Below are 21077 nucleotides of genomic sequence, written 5' to 3'. Positions count from 1 at the left end.
TCTGTCATGGGCTTGAAAGTGATTTGGCATCTGCCTCCACCCCTTTGTCTTGGCATCGCACACGGTTCGGCTCTGGCTTATTTTGCCAGCAAATGCTGGAAAGATGGGGGGGCAGGGAGGAACGGGGCTTGGGAGCTGGAGTCTGCTTCTCCTCCTAACAAACACAGCCTGAATAAAGTTGCTGACAAGGGTGTGTGTCCAGGAACAGGGCTCCTTTATTGTCCCGTGTATCAGATATAAATGTTATGTTCAGTAATGCCTGGTCAAAGCAATGTCACTCTCAGTTTAGAAAACACAATCAAGTGATTTGCCATGGGAGAGAACCTATTCTGCAGGGACTGTGATAATATTATTCGCCGAGGAATTTACATAAATGCATATGATTTGCATATGCAAATGGAGGTTTCCAGGCTGTGACCGCAATAAACACAGCAAGATTTTCAGCCCTGAAAAATCTTTCCTCTAAAGAGAGATGCTGAAATTCGTTTGCAGACTTGCTCGCTCCATACCAGCGAGTCCTGGCAGGACGGTAGATTTGTTTATGCACCACGAGCAACCAAGGCCACTGCATTTGTCAGTGCTGCTGCCCCTTCTCCATCCCTTCTGCTGCCAGTGCTGCCTGCGAGGCATTCCCAGCAAAGCAATAACCCCCACTCAGATTCGCCTTCCTCTCCTGCCTCCTTCCCAAAGCTGGCACCGATGGAGGGAAACATTTCCTACCAGGAAGGAGGAGGTGATGGGACACTAGGTGCAGAATGGAGCATCACAGAAACTGAGGGAAGGAAGGGAAACCTCCCCACCCAGGCCAGTGGGGATGCTGGTCAATCCCCGTTGGTCAGCCGAGCCCTCTCCACATGCCTCCAGTTTGGGGTGTTGTTTTGGAGACACCTTGGTGGCGGCTAACCTCAATAAATAGTTAGTGCCAACTGTCTGGAAATTACCCACTACGAGCGAGCAGCTTTGGCACTGGAAAGCATCTGCCCAGTGCTCAGATGCTATGGGAACATCCAGTTGGTGTTCAACTGGATGAGAATGACTACATCTACCCAGCTGTTCCATAGTTTGGGGTGTGATCTAAGGTGGACACCTTGGCTGTCTTTCTTTGGAGAGTCCTTCACCGTGCCCTAAGACCACAAACTGAAGATAACAGGGGTGATTCTGCTCTTATAAACAGCCTGAGGTTACCCCAAGAAGGATGTGTCCTGACCTAGGAGGAGGCAGTGGGTGCCGTGGTCTCACACTGAGCTCGGCTCTACCCATCCTGGGCAGCAGAGCTGAAACTAAGGCACCCAGTTCTGTCTCACCTGGATGAACTGGATCTTAAAGTGTTTTGTGTCAGATACAACATGGAAAAGCCAAATTGTATATTCTGGAAACCAGATCTGGAATTAGTCCTGTTGGTTTATTGTGGTGAAAAGTTATGTCTTTGCTATCCTCTTTCCATGGAGAGCGAAGTGGGACTCAGCGCTGGGGATGCTGGGCTCTAGAAAGATGTGAGACACAAACTGCCGTGAATATTGCAGAAAGTATTGAACTGACTGCCACGCTCAGTCTGCTCCAAAGGTCACTGTAGCCAGTGTTCTGCCTCCTTGACAAGCCATCTCAGCCGTGTAGGGAAACACCATGAGAAACAAGGCAAGGCTTAAAGATGGCTTTACCCCATATGTGCAGATTCCAGCTGTGATGGGCTGTGGGATTTCCTGAGCTGAAGGCTATCTCTGGAATATTGTGCTTAAGCACGACCAGTGGAGTGATTCTCAGTAATTTTCTTCAAACCGCTTCTCACCCCATGGTGTATATATATATATATATATATATATATATATAACCTCCACAGTCCTTACTGTGAAAAAGTTCCACAAATTAATTGCACACTTTTTTCTCTTAATTTCTCAGAGAGAGAGCGGCTCTGCGGTGCTTAGCGGCCTAAGGTTAACCCACAACAGGTTCTTATATCCTGAGAAATAAGCATCTTTTCCTAGGCACACTCTTATCATCATTCATTATCTGCAAGATCTGTATTGTATTCACTCATAATTGTCTTTCTCCAAGATGCATATCTAAATACTGTATCCTCATATGAAGGCCCTTTTAGTTCCTTGTTGCTGCTGGCTTTTTTATGTGCTTTTCTCATTTTATCACAATTTTGGGAAATGCAATGATCAGATTGCAAACAGACGCCAGGACGCAATAGTAAAATAAATAATGGCGTGTTGATATTTTCCATTTTGAGAACAAATCCAACAACAGCTCCTAACAGACCTTTTCTATCACCTTCCAACCAACATGGTTCCAAAAATCTGGACAAGGGAGAGACCAGCCAGGTGCAAAGCTTGTACAATTGTACAATTGCACATGTTGGTTACTGAGCACTGACCCACCAACTGCAAAGAACCGTTCACAATAATGTCTGTTTCCAAGGTGGTTGTAATAGAAAGTCTAACCTATATCAAAGCTGTGAAGATTTGGGATTGTTTTCCCGATTTGCAGTGAATCTGCCTTTTTATTATCCACTGAGTGTCATCCATTCCTGTCTTCTCTGGTCACCTTTACCTTGGGCCATCCTGAGCAATGTGTTACGTTTGCAAACCTCATCACATCACTGTTCCCCCACTACGGTCCTTTTCAATATGTTGGACAGTGTGTGTCCTTGCAAAACTCTATTGCCAGCTCCTTACCAATGTAAAAAATTACCTTTTCCATATCTTTAAACCAATAATCTGATTTGGAGTTATGGGAAATATCCTCTCCTCCTAGAGTAGAGGAGTAGAGAAGAATCAATATGAAAAATTACACCTTTTCTTGGGGAACTGAGTGGAGGGATGGGGACCTTCTATTAGGTGATATAATGTGTAAGGCCATACAGAACGGGCTGTTGACTTATTACTGAAGATTCATTCACTGGAGCCTCATATGACTCAAGAAACAAAGGCTGAAAACACCACCCCCAAGCAAACGTTATTTGAACATCTGCATCCTTTCCTACAGAAAAGTTTTCTAATGTAAGTCATTACAGTACTCAAAGGAGATTTTCTACACCATGTTGTTAATTTTTCATGGGTTACCAGTGAGCCTCGAATTCACAATATTCAAAACCACAGCAGAAAGTTGTTTTTCCAGTTTGTGTATGGTTTCCACCCGTGCAGAAAAAACAACGCACATTTAATAACCAAGGTCTCAAAGCTCAAAGTAGAACTCGAGTATTTTCTTCAGCAAACCCACGGACAAGCCTCCCCAGCTGTCACCAAGCCATGGTGCACAGTCCCTGGGTTACAAGGCTGCTGGGATGAATGGAACAAGAGAGAAGCACAACTAAACCTCAGGCAGGGCTGGACACCAAGGACATGTAGACCATTAAGACCATGGATACTGTATTGATCATTTTGTTATGAATGTAACTACAATCTGTTGAGCTCAGCCTCTAAGGTGGGACTAAACAAAGTCGTTATTACAGTCCAGGTAAGTGGATTAGCATTAGTATTGTGGTGGGAGACACCACCATGGCCATGCCCTGGAAACAGCTGTGTTAGAGTAACATCATTTCTGAACACCTGGGAAGACTCATCTGTGTCCTCTGGGTATAAAAGGGTGATTTTAAAAGAACTTAAAGAATTAGACCACTTAGTGTGCAGGTGATAGCGCTATCACCAGGGTGTCTCCCTATAGTCTGGCTCTTCCTAATTCTCCCTGCACTGCCTTTGTGCAAACTCTCATTTATCTGATCAAGGGTAGAATAAGGGTTGCCCCCAGGGTATGAGGCCACTGTTCATGATAAGACTGTGGAGACTGCAGACACAGCCCCAGCAGACATGGGGTGAGACTCCTTCAGGGGTTTTGGTAGAACTTAAGTCTCCAAAACCATGATCCTGAACATTGCACCCCTGTTGCCTTAGTTTGAGGCAAAGGCTCCTTTTTTGTAAGGGCTTATATCAGCTCCCAGACTCTTTCAGCTTTCTCACTTAACCAAACAGAAACAACTGGCTTTGCCACACAAACGCCACAAATGAGGTCTTAATTTCTGGAGATCTCATTTTTAGGAGATTTGCAGGGAAAAATGAGCAAACTGAAATGAAAAGTGAAAATAAACTGATGACCATAACTCGGTGTACGACATGAGCTACTTGTAAAAAATAAATCAGATGGATTTCATTAAAAACTTATTAAAGGTGATTCCGTTGTTACCAGGGATAATTAGGCCAGAGGAAGTACAATCAGTTAGAATTTAAAATTAGAATTGAAAATACTTTGCAGCACAAAAACGAAAGAAAAACAGAACTATTGAAAGCATCAGTGATCATGGGAAGCACATATTGGGAAATCAGGTGAAAACCAGATCAGCGATGAGGAAACTGCACAGCTGGAGCATGGAGTTTCTGTGCTATTGGCTGAAATCTGGGTTGGAGGCTGAAATGGTAAATCCTACAAGAAAATAAGTAATTTTGTGGGTTTGCAGTCTGGACCCAGCGGTGTTGTACATGCAGATGATGGGATTCATCTGATGGACTGCAGACATTTCGGCTGAGACCATTGTCCTGGTCTGCCACTATAGTCCAAGGAGCAAAAGAAGCACTTATTTTAGACTTCTGCAGGTAAAACCTGTCCTGAAAATGTGCTGTTGTCAGTAAGGTAACTATTCAAGATGGAGCGACCTGTTGTGCAGACATCTCCAGGGGGAGGAGAGGAACAGGGAGTAAAGAGATGAGTGGCACTTGTTAGGGCTGAACTGGAGCTGCAAAAAGCCCCCGGGACAGTTTTCAGGGATCACTGTGAATTTCTTATTTATAACTCTTCACAATGGCCATAAAGAAACTGCAGGAAAACTGGATGACTATGAGACAGAAATGGGGCCAAAACAAAAAAATCAAGAGTTTATCAGCTATCACTAACTCCTTCAGTTTTAAACTCTATTTGCTGAAAAGGTGGAGGAAGAGCTCCAGTATCTGAGCAAATGCGATGCTGAGTGGTTCAAAGAAAGTGTTTCTCATTCAAAAATTAAAGGTGTACGTACTGGGAAAGGTGCCAGCTAGACTTGATCAGATTTGTAGGATTAATTAAAAGCAGGCAGGTTCAGAGAATTGTGAAAAAGACAAATTAGCAGATCAGCAGATCAGGAACCCCATCTCTAGAAAAGGAATTAGAAAGAGTTTGGCTCCATTATCATGGCAAATTTGCTCACCAAAGCATCGTTCTTTCACATTTTCAAACATGGCAAAGCGACTACACTAACAGTCCTGGTAAACAGTCCAGGGTAAATAGTAAGAAACAGAGTGCTCCTGGGCTGTGAGAGAGGGACTTTTGAGACATGTCTTGTCCTAAGATTTCTCTCCAGGTGTTATAATAGGAAAAGCTGTAAATTCACATGCACAGACACTGTTTAAAAGGTACTGTTAACTATAACACAATGTTTCTCAGCCTGTGCCCCATGGTTAGTCCTAAGATGTGGTTTTCACCATGTCACACTCCTGATATGGTCTTTACCCTGAAACTTCCACTAAACAAACTTAAACAATATCACCTGATACCCTTCTATATCAGAAGGTTTTCACTACATTCAGTATCATGATAATATTGCCTCCAAACTCGAGTGATATTAAAAGACTTCCATTTGTAGATACAAAATGAACCTCAGATCAGGTCTGCAAAAATAAGATTGTATCTGCTGACAGAAGGTTAAAATTAAACTTTGAGTATAAAGAATATGAGCTATAACTGTCTATATATGGGATACGTAAATTGCACAGCCAAGTTCCTAACACGCCCTTCCCATTTCAGATCCTTTAGGAAGATCACTGATCCACTGAGTGGCACTGGGCACTGAAGAAGAACGAGATTATGGATTTATTCAGGAGCTGGTCAGCATCAGATTTGTCTCATCCCAACAACAGCCTGTGGAAAACAGGTGCCTAGTCTGCAGTCATTGGGGGGCTCCATGTACCAACAGAAGAAAGGGACCAGCTGATTTCATTGTTCCCTAGGTCAGACCTAAGACAGACTTTCCGCAGGTCTGCCTTACAGAGAGGTAGCGTGTTTCCATCAGGTGCAGACGGTGCCTTGGTGAGGTGCATACAGCAGGATCCTACCCTTCCAGGAGACAAATCCCATTACAATTCTCTTGCCATAGATTATTATTTTGAGAAGTACCTTATGATCTTTCAGAACTATGCCAGCTTGGGCACAATTTCCATTACAAGTTCCATTTAGAGCCATTGCTCTCAGAAAACTGAGAGTAAGAGTGTGCTTAAAGAAGGAATGTCAACCTACTGGATTTTTATTTCCATGTTTGACTGTATCTCTTGAGACAAGGTCCTGTCCATATAGACGCAAATAAAATCCATGAATCTATTTTCAAAAAGCCTTCAGTATGAGCTTCACAATGCTATAAAAATGATAATAGCTACTCAGAAGTATTCATTGGATGCACAAAGGCCTTGGCTTTCAATCGAGGGCTTTGGGTGTGTTCACATTGCTGAATGGCTGGACTCTGAATCCAGAATATTTTCTATTTTAATGCTCAAAAATATTCCATATTTGATATGCCATCACATTTTAAAACCAGCCAAACACCGGTCCACAGGAAGACAGTAACTAGCAACTGCTAAGATTCCTACTAGATGTGCCTAGGATCTTTCACTCAGGCCTGGCAAAAATTTCAGAACAGGCTCAAGTTGAGCCAAATTGCCATAGATACTACTGTGGCTCAACACAACTCATGCAAATTGGATCTACAAGGCTGAGAGTGTCAGCAGTGAGACATACCTAAACAAATACCATTGCTAACCCAAGTGATGATGATTTTTGTATGATAAGCATACATTGATTTAGACAGCTTGCTTCTCATGGTGCAAGAGGGGTATTGCACTCCTCTTCACACTGAGATTTCTGTTGGCAGATGGACCAACAGCTTCTCTGAACAGTAGATGACATGTATCTCTAGGTGACTGGCCTATCACTGGTAAGCCTTAGAAACTGAGATTTGTAGCACACATCAGATGAAGACATTTTTCAGTTGAATAACTGACAGAGATAATTGAAAGTGCTGTGCATTTTATCAGCATATTTTCAACACACAGCACAATTCTTTAATCTTTATTATTTCATATTTAAGGTTTGCTTTTTAGTTCTTTAAAATGGGCTACTTGGATATTTTCCTGCCTTTCCATACAGAATCCAGCCACTAATTTAGGTTGAACTGTTTGAGTTGGCAGTGGAAAGGCCTGATGAGCATCACCAAGACCCTGTCACCAACGTCAGGTGGAAGATAACCTTCTACCTCCTGGTTACCAGCCCTGGTGGGTATGTGGGCAGTGTTCACGGGGTCTCCAGGACATCAGGGCAAATCAAATGCCTTCAGAGTGTCAACTAAATAACAGAAATATATTTTAAAAGTCAGAAGTGATTTAGTGATGTTAGAGTCATGTCCTCTGAGGGTTCAAGCTGCCCAGGTCCATGCTGTGCCTACAGGGAGGAAGGGCTGAAGGCTTTCTTGCAGCTCTCCTTGGCTCACACACCCAGGTGAGCAGTGACTGTGGTGCAGGAGCTGGAGAGCAACATAGCCAGGACAAATGCAGTGAGAAAGCATTAGCTAAAGACCTGTCATGAACTCGCTGGAGTGACAATGACTCATATCTGGACACAGAAGATGTGTAGCATATAGAGGAGTGACATGAGTGACCATTGGGTTTCTCCTTGGTACCTGTGTGTTGGGCTGTATGTTGCCATCTGTCACATGGATGAGAGTTCACAGAATCACAGGATGGTTTGGGTGGGAATGGACCTTCAAAGATCATCCAGTGCCCCCCCTGCCATGACAGGGACATCTTCACCAGCTCAGGTTGCTCAGAGCCCCGTCCAGCCTGGCCTGGGATGTCTCCAGGGATGGTTCATCCACCACCTCTCTGCCCAACCTGGGCCAGGCTCTCACCACCCTCAGGGACAACAATTCCTTCCTCATGTCCAGCCTGAATCTCCCTCCTTTACTTTCAAACCATCACCCCCTGTCCTCTCACAACAGGCCCTGCTCAAAAGTCTGCCCCCAATAGTTGCTTAGTTGTGTTCAGGGTGCTAATGAAGGTCCCATTGTCCATTAGACATACACTGTGGACTGAGTAATCCAAGACCTGTCTGATACTTTGCATCTTTGTAGCACTGCTGTTGGTCTCAGCACTGGGTATCTCACAAAAATCGTGGCTGAGAGGTTCCCTGGAGGTGTCTGGTCCAAGCACCTGCTCAGAGTAGGACACTCCCCAGCACCGGCCATGGTGGCCAGAACGTTGTGCAGTGGAGTCCTGAAAATGTCCAAGGAGGGACCCTCCTCACCTCCACAGGCACCCCACTCCAGACACCCTGCAGCAAACAGTGTCCTCATGCAAGCACAAACATTTGGAGTCCCAGCCTGTGGCAATTGCCCTTTTCTATATTGTTTGGCACTACAGAGTAAATATTTGCTCTATCATATTTGTAAGATCCCTTCAGGAATCCATAGGTTGCTGTTGAACAGCCCTCAGTCTCCTCTTGGCCAGACTAAATGAGCTCAGGTCCCACTGCCTTTCCTGGTGAGCCATGTGCCCCAGGCCCATCTTGGAAACACCCACTGGCTGCTCTCACGTTTCTCTACGTCCTTCTTGAGATGGGTACGGGGCAGAGCCACTTCTCAGCACCGTATCACAAGTGCCTCAAATGCCAAGCAGAGAGTGACAGCTCCCCTCAATCTGCTGAGCACACTCCTCCCAGCGTAGCCCAGCACACAGTTCATTTGCTTTGGGCTGAGCACAACGCTGGGTTCATATTCTCCCTGGTAACCAGTGTCACTGCTTCCCCCCTGTGTACACACGGCTGTGCCACTGGGGTACGAAGTGTCTACCTGACCACATCAAGATGTGTGTTTACATACAGCTGGGGAAGCAAGCCAGCATTCACCATGGCTGGTATGTGAATTTGCTTGTTGATGGCCTCCAGCATCTCCAACATGCCACAGCCAGCCCTGGGCTAAGAGTACCAGGTGGCCAGAATCACAGAATCCCAGGATGTCAGGGGTTGGAAGGGCCCTGGAAAGCTCATCCAGTGCAATCCCCCCATGGAGCAGGAACACCCAGATGAGGTTACACAGGAAGGTGTCCAGGCGGGTTGGAATGTCTGCACAGAAGGAGACTCCACAACCCCCCTGGGCAGCCTGGGCCAGGCTCTGCCACCCTCACCAGGAACAAGTTGCTTCTCATCTCTAAGTGGAACCTCCTGTGTTCCAGTTTGCACCCATTGCCCCTTGTCCTGTCACTGGTTGTCACCAGAAGAGCCTGGCTCCATCCTCCTGACACTGCCCCTTTCCATACTGATCCCCATGAATGAGTCCCCCCTCAGTCTCCTCTTGTCCAGCTCCAGAGCCCCAGCTCCCTCAGCCTTTCCTCACACGGGAGATGCTCCACTCCCTTCAGCATCCTCCCTCAATTTGCGGTGCTCTTGCATGGGGTCCCTTAGGCAGGTGCTTCACTTTGTCAAATGCTGCTGTTAATGAAGGATTCAAATTAAAATCAATCAGTTTGCAACAACCTGTTAAAAACTCATTGTGACCACTTACATTTACTTCTTAATTTAGTTACAGGAATGGTAACAGAGATGTCTGGCTTAATGGCAGAAACACTTCTTAGTCTTTATGTGAGTTGAAGCCCTTCTCCTTATGTTCATCTGTCTCCAGGCTTGTGTTGGCCCCGCAGGACAGAGTGTACCCCTGGGGCTGGGACACTCCAGGAGATATGAGTGGTTAGTTTTCACAGAATCGTGGAATCATTCTGGGTGGAAGACACACTCAAACATAACCCAAACTCTAGCACTAAACCATGTCCCTGAGAACCTTGTCTATACACCTTTTAAACCCCTCCAGAGATGGTGACTCCACCACTTCCCCAGGCAGCCTGTTTCAGTGCTTCACAACCCCTTCAGTGAAGAATTTTTTCCTAACATCCAATCTGAGCCTCCCCTGGTGCAACTTGAGGCCATTTCCTCTTGTCCTATCACTTGTTACTTGGGAGAAGAGACCAACACCGTTCATGCTACAACCTCCTTTCAGGCAGTTGTAGACAGTGATAAGATCTCCCTTCAGCCTCTTTTTCTCAAGGCCAAACAGCCCCAGGTCCTTCAACCTCAATCGAAGGAATGAGGCTTCCTGATGTTTAGGGGCATGTGTAGATTTCTTACTGCTCTTTACTGTTGTGTTCTAGTAGCATTTTGAAGCTGTCACTGATCTCAGGACTCCCCTGCACCACACTCTGCCATGCAGGGGAGACGGAAAACCAACCAGAGATGCTGCCTGGCCAAGCTGACACTCTGCCAAGAGCCGGGCACGTTGAGGTTCACCAGGCTGTACATCCTCAGAAGCTCCCTTGGCAATGACTGGGGCTGCCCACGTGTGTCTGCTGTACAGGACAGACAATGAATCTGAATTTCAGGTTGACTGTGGAAAGCTCTTGCTTTCACGGCATGGACTACCCATCCCATCCCAATTTCAGGTTGACTGTGGAAAGCTCTTGTTTTCATGGCATGGACTACCCATCCCATCCCAATTTCAGATTGAATGTGGAAAGCTCTTGCTTTCATGGCATGGACTAACCAACCCATCCCAATTTCAGATTGACTGTGGAAAGCTCTTGCTTTCATGGCATGGACTACCCATCCCATCCCAATTTCAGATTGACTGTGGAAAGCTCTTGCTTTCATGGCATGGACTAACCAACCCATCCCAATTTCAGGTTGACTGTGGAAAGCTCTTGCTTTCACGGCATGGACTACCCATCCCATCCCAATTTCAGGTTGACTGTGGAAAGCTCTTGCTTTCATGGCATGGACTAACCATCCCATCCCAATTTCAGGTTGACTGTGGAAAGCTCTTGCTTTCATGGCATGGACTAACCATCCCATTTGGCAAGGTGGGCATACAGATCCCCACAGACCATGCCTGGCTGTGGAGAATGCTGAAGACAACCTTTGAAACCACAAGATCCTGAATGCTTGCAGCTATTTGGTTATTGACAGCTGTTTCCATGAGCAGCCACACGTCACCCCAGCATCTCTCCTCACCACCTCTGCCGTCACTGCGTCCCCAGGCAGCTTCACCCGCCGCTCCGGCAGGCAGAGCTTTGTCGCGTCTGGGGCAGCAGGCTGTGACACCCTCCAGCGGCGCCAGCGGAAGGTGACGCCCGGTCTATGCGTCAGCTGTTCCAGTTCAGAGCTTCACGTGCCAGCGCAGGCTGCTGGTGGAGCAGCTTTGGCTTCGTGTGCCAGAGCAGCAGCCAGAGCAGCACCTCTGGGCTTGCAGGGCAACTGCTGTTGGCTCTGCCACTGACAAACTCCATCATTAACTTAGTCATCTTTCCCCAGAACTGGCTACATTTTAAGCTGTAGGAAATCTCTACGTGGGATTGTTTTCTTCCTTTGTAGTGATACAGCAGCTGGATTTGCATCAGGAAATCCACTCTCATAGTCTGATGCCTCACTGCCATTTTATTCCTTTTGAATAAAGCTTTAAGGGGCACATGCCTATGAAAAAACAAGGGCTACAGGATATAAATGTTTTCAACCTCCAGAAAATGAAAAATAAAGACTGCCAAGAGAATCAAGTGTCCCATTCATCCCAGCAAGGTGAGACACTGAAAGCCAAAGAAGACGAGTTACATGTCAACTCAGACTACATCTACATGCAAATGGTTTTCACATACAGGTTTTTCCTAATGAGGAAGCTGCTGTGAGACCAGTGAGAACATGTTTTTAAGTTTCTATCTGCCTCTTGCTAGGGGCCCAAGGCCACTGGGATCCTCAGTCAGCTGCCAAAGCCTCCAGCTTCCCCTGAAAACATTTCTGAGGGATAGAAGTAAAATTTAATAATATATGATGGACAAAGCCATTATTCCAGTTGCCAAATTGTCTGCTTAGATGCCAACGAATGCTGGATGGGAAGATGCACTTGGTGAGAGTCACAGTTATGGGCAGTGACCTGTTAATACTATGTCTTGAGGAATCATGAGAGAAGTGGGGCTGAATTTTTTAGTCCCTGTTTACACTAAGGACTCCAAATCTGTCTCCTTTCTCCAGGCTAGTGACACACCAGAGGTTTTCAAGACTTCTTGGTGAATTACACTTATGGAAGAAGAAAGCATTTGGTGTTTCTTCTCAGTTCATGGGTAGAGTAGTCTCCCTGATTGTCTTCTTCAGCCCCTGCACATGTATTATCATCCTGGCAGTGGTTTCAAGCTGTTTCCTGGGCCACAATATCTCTGTTGGCCTGCACTGACACAGCTCTGGCCATGAGCTAGATTTTCATCTAAATTTAGGATGTTACCAGAAAGCTCTGGGCCCATCCATCAGTCTGTCTATATGCTGCTTTGAGCAGTCTTTCACATCTTGTTCCCCCCCAACCCCATGACTCAGACGTGCTCTGTTGTCCATTCTGTCATTAGGGTATTTGGGATTAAAAAAATGACTGCGGGTGTGATTGGTGTCATCACCATCCCCTCTGCCTGGCACTGAAAAGGGTTGCTGGCATGACCCATGACTGCTGCCTACTTTGCTTCCACCCACGCCATCCCTGAAGGGTCAGGAGGAGCAGCAGTCCTGGTCTCCATGGCCTCACCACATCTCTCCATCCCTTCCTCCTCTGACGCTCTTTTAGCCATAGTAACCCAGAAAGCATAAGTGCTGGACACAGATCTGAGGAAGCTTTTGTTGGTTTCAACTGCTCTTGCCAGCACTCTCACAGGCAGCATTTAGATGACCTTTTCCCATCTGTGCCCCGTTTGTTCCTTTTCATTGCTGTAATAAGACAGAAGCATGTGAAGAAGGGCTGCACCTATGGCAAAACACCAGCCCTGCTCACTGAAGGTTACATCTGCAGTGTGTGCCACCCCTGGACCACGCTCAGGCATTGCCTGGGAAGATGCTGGTTGTTCAGGGACAGGATGATGCCAAGGAGCTGCCAGCAACCAAACAGGCTGGACTGCACCCCCCTGTCTTGGCTTTGCAGCCCAGTGGTTCCACCTTCCCCCTGCCACCAGCGAGCCTGGATAATGCAGAGCTGTGTTTGCACCCTGAAATCTGTCCCTTTGCAGGTGTCGGTCCAGACTGTTCCCCATGCCAAGAGCTGGTAGCTTGAGCCTCACTGTCGGGTATGTAACATTTCACCACTGAGGCCAAGGTCAGGATCCACCCTCCAACATGACAGCGTGCAAGCTGGAGGGTTGCTGTCACATTATGCTCCCTCCAGGTAACATAACCAGATGGCCAGCATCCTTCCCTGGTGCCTCAATAAAAATACAACTCAGTGCAAACCCTCAGCAGCTTCATCTTTTTGCTTTTATCCCTTGCACTGCACTGTCATCGATGTTGTGCTTGCAACTATTGTCTGACTGCACTGTGGGGCGGCTGGATTATTCCAGCCAACCCTAAACTCATTTACAAGGTGCTGAGACCCTGTTTTCATTGCACTTCTTTCCCTTCTGTGCATTCAGACACTTTCCGCTACAGGAATAACCCTTTTTCCCATTTATGCCCCAAACCAGAAATGGTCTGTTTTGATTTTGCTGACAAATTATTCCCTATACAGTAGAAAAACACTCAGGATGGTTGCGCCAGCAGGACCAAGCACTATCTGTCAGCAGCCTTGGGATCCTGAAAGATAAGTATTCTTCCTGAAGGTCTCGTGTTTAGGAGAAATGGGTTTAACTAAGGGTAAAGAAGCACCGATTGATCTCAGGTCCAGCCTGGCCTGGAGAAGTGCAGGAACCCAGCACAGGGCACTGGGCTGATGCTGTGCCCCACATTTGCTTCCCTCCCTCTGTTCCAGAGCGTGTTTAACCCTGGAAGTGGGTCTCATCCCCTAAACTCTGCCTGAAGATCAGAGAATCAGGAAGACAACCAGAAGAGGATGTTTTTTTCTTAAGAGTATGGATCACATCATACCAGAGCACATGGTAGGCAAGACCTCAGCTCCACAGAGCAGATATTCAAGGCCTTCAGCAGGATAGAAAGAGGTATTTGATTTTGTGTGCTATGGGAAGCGTTGTCTGCCTGAGCAGTCGGGGAGCCCTGGCCCAGGTATTTCTGCCCTTCTGGTCCCTCGGCCTTCAAGAAGCCCCTAACACCCCTGACATTTCTGATGTCTACGTGGGGCATCTTGTCACATCCCTTCAGCATGACAGGGACTCTCTGGAATTTTGGTATTGACAGAATCTCCAAAAAATACGCAAGGCACGGATCTACTGAATGAAATTCTGCGAATAGCTTGTCCGGCTCCCTCCTTCCCCATGGATGCTGCCTGCCATGGCCCTGCTATTTGCATCTGACGTATCCTCTGTATTGTTCATTTTGGGTGAACTTGAAGGGATTTTGGACGAGGCAAGGACATGGGGCAGACACTTGTCTCAGCATCTTCTCCTGAAAACAGGGAGGGACGTTTTGCCCACAGGGACATTTTCGCTTCACGGACCTTTTTTGTCAAGATTTTGGTTCCTCACTCCGAGAGTTGAAACCTTCCTTGATTCAGGCATTAAATCCCGATTTATATCAACGCCTGAGGCAGGTCAGGAGCTGGTGAGACCCTGGGAGAGCTGATGTCACCACCGGGTACCATTGCCCCATGCAGATCCTTGTCTTTAGATCCTGACCTGTTCCACAACCCACCCCCATTCAGACCCGCTGGTGCCCAGATGAAGAAGAAAAGGGACGTAAGGAATCAAAGTGACACTGTCTATATTTCGGTTGGCTCAGCTGCCCCAGGCGTGGATGCTGAAGTTACGCAGCCACGCTCAGGGCGAGGAAATAATCTAATTCTTCGGGAAAACATGCTGTGATTTAGCCATTTCATGAACCTGGGTAGCTTTTAAATGCTTCCTGAGCGTGGACTTCTCATTGTGTTCGCAGTCTTTCTCTACTGGAATGGCACATTTTCATTCTCAAAGTCCACGGTAATAAGTGAATTATTAAAGAAAATGCTGCTTCTCCCTTCTGATTTCTAAATATTCGCAGACATGGCAGTCCATTTCCAAGTTCACTCCCACCTTTCCATCTCCATGTTGGCACTGAAAGGATCTAATTCAATAATAAAAAAAAATAGACTTTTCTGGAAAGGTGAAAATAACCCAAGAATCTCAGTAGCACCAAATTCCAACATCTCCCTCTTTGCCCTACGGATCATGAGGCTACACAGCCCCTACCTGGCACATACAGAAACTTAACAAGACAGATTCCAGCGAGAAATCCTACATGATAAACACACAAATTAACTGAAATATTCTGTTATGCAACTCGCTGTCTGCTGCTTTTAAATGACATGAAATGTTTTATTCTGTATTTTTTGTTCTAAAGTGCTTCCAGTTGTATTTTGTTAATGTAGTTGTTTATGTACAGTTATATTTATTTTTTAAATAAGAAACTCAGGTTTCTTATCAACCACATTATAAGATACAACCAGTTCTTTTAAAAATTATTTTTATTGTTGGTGCGAGGATTCAAGTGACATTTCCGTAATTAAAAACAACAAAATCCATGATTTGAGGAATTTTACCAATGCATATTTTCTCAGGTGCCATTTGCGTTCTCAGCTTATTTGCCAGACTAAATTCACAAGACAGAATGCAACAAAAGAAGAGAAAGAAGTCCAAAAACTGCAGCAGCCAAAAAGAAAATAGAATTAAATGTTTTCTTTAAAGGATCGATCGCAGTTTAGTGGAAAGGAAGAAAATACCTGCTACACAGCCATGCAACAGACAGAATTCCTATTGCACAAGGAAATAAATACGCATCCTTTCACATCGAAAACAAATGCCTATTGCTACACTGACGAAAATGGAGAAATTAAGAGTGGTGGGGAAGACTCCATTTGTGCAAAGGGAAGCCTAGACATTGCCCTTTAAAAATAATCCCCAAACTTGTCATTAATTACCAGCCAAATCTGAAGAAATTATGCTAAGAATCGAACATTCGGTTGTGGCCAGCTCAGCAGGGCGAAGGGTGAAAAGGAAGAGACACGCATACACACAAATCCCATAGCTAATAATTAATTAATTCATTAATCAATCATAGAAAGAGGGAAGGGGGGGGGAAGAAATCTTACCACCAAATTGGGTAACCGGCTAAGACCTTTGTGCCATTGAAGAGAAAAGATAAAATTAGTCCAAGCAGGTGGTAATCCATTAGTCCAAGGGGAAAATCTCAGCGAAGTTTGCAGAAAAACATGAAGTGCGAAAAATGAAGAATCCCCCTCCTTACAGAAAAAAAAAAAAAAAAAAAAAAAGAGTTAAACAAAGTCCCTCGTAGTGCGGGTGACTTTCTGGCTTGTCAGAAACACACCTCTCCAAGCCTTTTCCCTGTAGATCATCCAAAAGCGTCTATTAAAAAGTGCAGGGCTTGGGGATGTCAGCAGGCAGCCAATCAGACCGCATGGCCCAAGGTGAGGGATGAGTCTCAGCTCAGGGCTGTCAATCACGCTCTCCTCCCCCTCCACCCCACAACTTTGTTCCTAACCCTCGCTAACACAGACCAACCCTCTTTGCAGGAGACTTCGCTGGGCAGTGAGATTTTTGGAGTTTTGTGGTTTTTCTTTTTTTTTATATATCTATCTATATTTATATATTTTTTTTAAATTTCACTTAGAAACCCAGGATGCACAGACCCTGCTTCTGGCTTGGCATGCCAAGACTTTGCAAGGTAAGGACGAAGGGTGAATGCGATTGCGCTTAATCTCACCGTGGGGGTGAGATAGGCAACTTATTCTTTGGATGGAAAGGGAGGTGAACATTAACCCTTGCTGGAGACGGAGATAATGGGAGCACCAAAGAGGCAGAATAACCCTCTGAAAGTGTTGATGTGAGCCATGTGGGCAGAGCCGGTTATAAACTTGAAATGAAATCTGCACTGCCCAGGTTTTTGAAAGCGTGTGGGTGGGATGGATGGATGGATGGATGGATGGATGGATGGATGGATGGAGGGGGGAAACAGTGGCAGCTGGGTTTTCTATTGAGGAAGGAATGCCATGTCATGGTGAGAGTGAAGCAGGCAGATGGGAAGGTGTCCTGTAAATGAATTTCTTGTGAAGTACATCTTTGGGTGCCAAAAGATGAAAATATTATCAAAAAAACACACTAATAATAATAATAATAATAATAAATCACAAGCATTGTCACTTTATAGAGGCTGCATATTGCAATTAGACCCAACAAAGGTTTTCCCTGAAAATCCCTGTTACTGTGCCAGAGTAGCAGACCCAGGGGATGACTCCACAGAACAGGACAAAGAGAAGTCCAAAAAGGTGCTTTTGCTCGTGAAGCGCACTTGACAGTCCCGGCTCTGTTGCCTGCAGTGGAACTGCCCAGTTTGCAATCACTTGGAGATGAGGTGCTTTAGGAGTAGCCAGCAAATCGATTTATTGCAGATCAGTGGCTCTAACAGAGGCCCAAGGTCCCATCTTGGGCAGCTTGGTGCATCTCTTGGTTTTGAAAGTTCTAGACCTTCTCCTGATACTAAAGCCCTGGGTACAAACACGTTCCTTGTTGCTGTCTAATTACTGGCATGCCTCACGCCTCCGTCGTTCTGGATTCCCAGTTCTTATAGATTTTAGTGTATTTGGATACTCAGTGCGGAGCTGTTTTCATAAATGGTAGTTGGTTTCCTGGCCATCATGCCTCCAAGAGATGACATCCCCCCGCTGGTCCCTCTGCACTTCTTCATCAGTCTCTGCATCTGCTGCAAGGACTATGAACCCAGGCTTCTCCAGGCTTAGTGCAATGGGTTTCCCAGCTACCTGTGACCCATCATAGATGTTAAACTTGGCTTGTTCTTCTGGTGTGATCTCAAATCCCAAGAGGTATACTTGGTGTAGTCTATCCTGGCAAACCTCTTACCTGACACCCAGCTATGTTTTATTGAAACAATCACTTGCGTTCAAGAAAGTGATGGTTTTCAAACGAGCATTTGGAGACAGACTTTATTTGTTCCACTAAATTAGGCCCTACCTGGGAATCTTCCCCAGATCTTGAACTCGTTGTCCATGTTTTTAGCTATGAAGCACAGAACCTGGCATGGGCTTGGCCTGGCCAACTTGCGCAGACCTGAAGGAATATTGCTCACAATTTAGGGTTAGTGTGGAACAGAAACTGTTCCAAATAGATGTGATCCACCCCTTCTGGAGGTTGAGTTTAGCAGGATGGATGAAGGTGGTCCTGTGTCCCTGTCTCTCTGGGTCCAGGGCCAGCAAATGATCATAGGCACTTTTAACTCACCGGTTACAGTGATGGAATACATGAGTTGCCACTAAGGAATCTATAAGTCTATCTAGCAAAAGCAGATTTTAAATTGCTACACAGACTTGTATCTGTATTGTTTAACTTTTTGGAGCTGCACAAACAGAATAAGGATTAAAAGCACTGAGCAAAAACATTTTCATCATTAACATGTTGAACTGTTAAAGAGGCAGCAAAGGAAGGACTGAAGATAGCTGAGGTGATACTACAGTTGACTGGCATCCCATGGAAAAGGACAAAGAAGCCCCAACGTTGCAGAAATCCTACTGAGGAGAGCTTTTGGATTCTGAATTGAATGACTGGTTGGACTGTGTGTGGACACTCAGACAGGCAACAGAGAAAAAGGATTTCTCCGTCATCAAGGTCTTGGTGGTTGGGATGTTCCTGTACATCAGATGCTGAGGAGCATTACGAAGTGCTCTTTATCCACTTCTGGATGCTAGGATTTATTAATCAAGCCAAAAACAAGCTACAAAATTCTGCTTCTGCAGACAACCAAGTGGGGGAAAGTGACCCAAGACCCAAACCCCAGAGATTTTATTTGCTGTTGTGCCTTGGGCAGACATCTCAGTGTTTGTTGCCTCAGGAAGTGCTGCAGAGATGCTAAAGCACCCAACCCACACCCCAGTAACCTCCCAACATCATATTGATGTGGCCACAGACAGTTTGTGAAAGATGAGCAGCTTGTTGGTAAAGATTTGATCCCAAGCAGACTGAAATCGATTGGCAAGCTCTCAATAGGCTGTGACAGGTGCCTGATGAAGCTTCACAAGTCCCCTGTCCTCCCACACCTTTTAACTTCTCCCACCCATTGCTCTCTTTATCTGCTCTGCACATCATGGTCTGCTTGTCCCAGCATCATGAGGAATTCTTGTTGTCCTAACTTTTGGGAAGAGGCAGTGACCTGGGTGTGTCTGCAGTTGCTTTGGCGTGGAGATCCTGTGGGATCCTGTGAGTGGAATCATACAACTATGGAGTCATAGAATGTCCTGAGCTGGATGGGCCCACAAGGATCATGGAGTCCAACTCCTGTCCATGCACAGGACACCCCACAGGTCACCCCGTGTGTCTGAGGACGTTGTCCAGTCTCTTCTTGAACACTGTCAGGTTGGGGCCGTGACACCTCCCTGGGGAGCCTGTTCAGTGTCCAGCACCTCTGGGTGAAGAACCTTTTCCTCATGTCCCACTGACCCTCCCTGGCTCATCTCCTGCCGTTCCCTGGGCTCTGTCACTGTCACAGAGCAGAGCTCACCCTGCCCCTCCTGCTCCTGCTGAACCTGCAGCCCATGAGCTCTGCCCTCAGTCTGCTCTGCTCCAGCTGAACAAACCCAGGGACTCCAGCCGCTGTTCATCTGGCTTCCCCTCCAAACCTTCCCCAACTTCATAGCCTCTTCCAGACATTGTCCAGCAGCTAAGTAGAAGATACTTGTTGTCTCCAACCCTGTTCAGGTGTGACTTGCAGTGACTCTTGTCTCTAAGTTTTTCGCACTGAAATGGGTAGAAAGATGACTAGAAAAACAATGTCAGGTTTCAGTTGTGTCTTCAGTTGTGTCAGCCTAGATCCCTGAAGCCTTAAAATGGCAGGCATGTCTCACCCAGGAGCATGACCCGTCTCACGGGGATGAAGACTAGGTTGCCTATGAAGCGGACAGACTTACTTTCAGTCTTCTCTGCTGCAAAATGAAAATCCGATGCGTACATGCTAAAATTATCCTGGGGATATTTCATGCTAGCCTGAACAAATATTTATAGGTTCTACAGCAAACATTAATTTTAAATGTAATTTCTAAGAGCAAATGACAGTTACCCAAAAGAGTGTGATTTCAAAATTTCACACATAGATACCTTCTTGTGCTGCTGACTGACAGTTTTATTTACTGAGGGTCTTTTCAATCGCATTGGTCTGTCTAGTTTGGCAATATTGACTCTTATAGACTGCTTCAATATGCCCAGAAATGAAAAAAAATGAGGAAACTAGAGGTTTGGCCGCTCAAGAAAAGTCTTGTTGCCTTTACAATGTCAGTATAAAGGTCCTTCTGTATTGTGCTAACACACAAACCACTGCAAACTCAACCACTGTAGGTGCCAAAGTGTCCGAAGGGATCCTTTGGTTTATTCTAAAGACACTGCAGCAATGGAGCGTTGTAGTTACACTGGAAACATGCCTCTCCTTCCCCTCGGTGCTCTAACTTTTGTCACTTTTATTTCTTTTAGCCTTTCTTCCTTTCTCCATCAGAAGCCACCAGCAGGAAGAAATGGAGCGCCTGGGGAAGGTGATGGGACCATGGAGTCTCCTGGGTTTGTTCTCACTGTGTGTTTCACTGATGAGTGTGAGCTGACCTGTCCTTGGTGGAATCACCCCGTGGTCAATGTGATGTGAAGAGAATGACTCAAACTGCACAGCAAAGGGCAATAGATGGATGACCCAAGATGACATGACAGAGGAGGTTTAGATGCCTGATGCAGTGCGTTGGGGAAGGCATGGAACGTACGTGACCTGTGGTCCATTGGTGCAGCACTAAGCAAAGGTATCAGAGCACTTGATCTGCACATTGACTCCGGTTCAGTGGTGGAGGGTGGCTTAGCTGTGTGCTAGATGTTGAACTGCATGTTTGGGAACTTCTAGGCATGGCCAGAAACAGAAACTGAGAAGGTGGGTCCCTCCAGACCATGGTCCTTTAGGGGGTTTCAGTTCGCTGTTTTGGAGACCTAAATTTTGGTCTTAGTATCTAAAGTGGAGGCAAAATAGCGAATTTCTTCTTCAATGGCTCTAGCCAATAGTCCTGGAGTAAACCATTA

General features: G+C 45.9%; 1 protein-coding gene across 1 annotated transcript in view; it reads right to left on the bottom strand.

The window, feature by feature from the left end:
• Nucleotides 1-16176, bottom strand: part of WNT3 (Wnt family member 3) — a gene marked incomplete at its 3' end in the record, with an annotated part of 50370 nt that extends 34194 nt beyond the window's left edge. The window contains exon 1 of the mRNA XM_082070879.1: nt 16094-16176. Within this exon, the coding sequence (XP_081927005.1) occupies nt 16094-16173 (80 nt within the window). The 5' untranslated portion in view covers nt 16174-16176. The remainder of the gene's footprint in view (nt 1-16093) is intronic.
• Between the last annotated feature and the right edge of the window lie 4901 nt (nt 16177-21077).

The sequence above is a fragment of the Streptopelia decaocto genome (genome assembly GCF_964273445.1).
Source record: "Streptopelia decaocto genome assembly, chromosome: 22".
Lineage (NCBI taxonomy): Eukaryota > Metazoa > Chordata > Aves > Columbiformes > Columbidae > Streptopelia > Streptopelia decaocto.
Note: the sequence above shows the minus strand (reverse complement) of the source record. Positions and strands in the feature narration are given on the sequence as shown.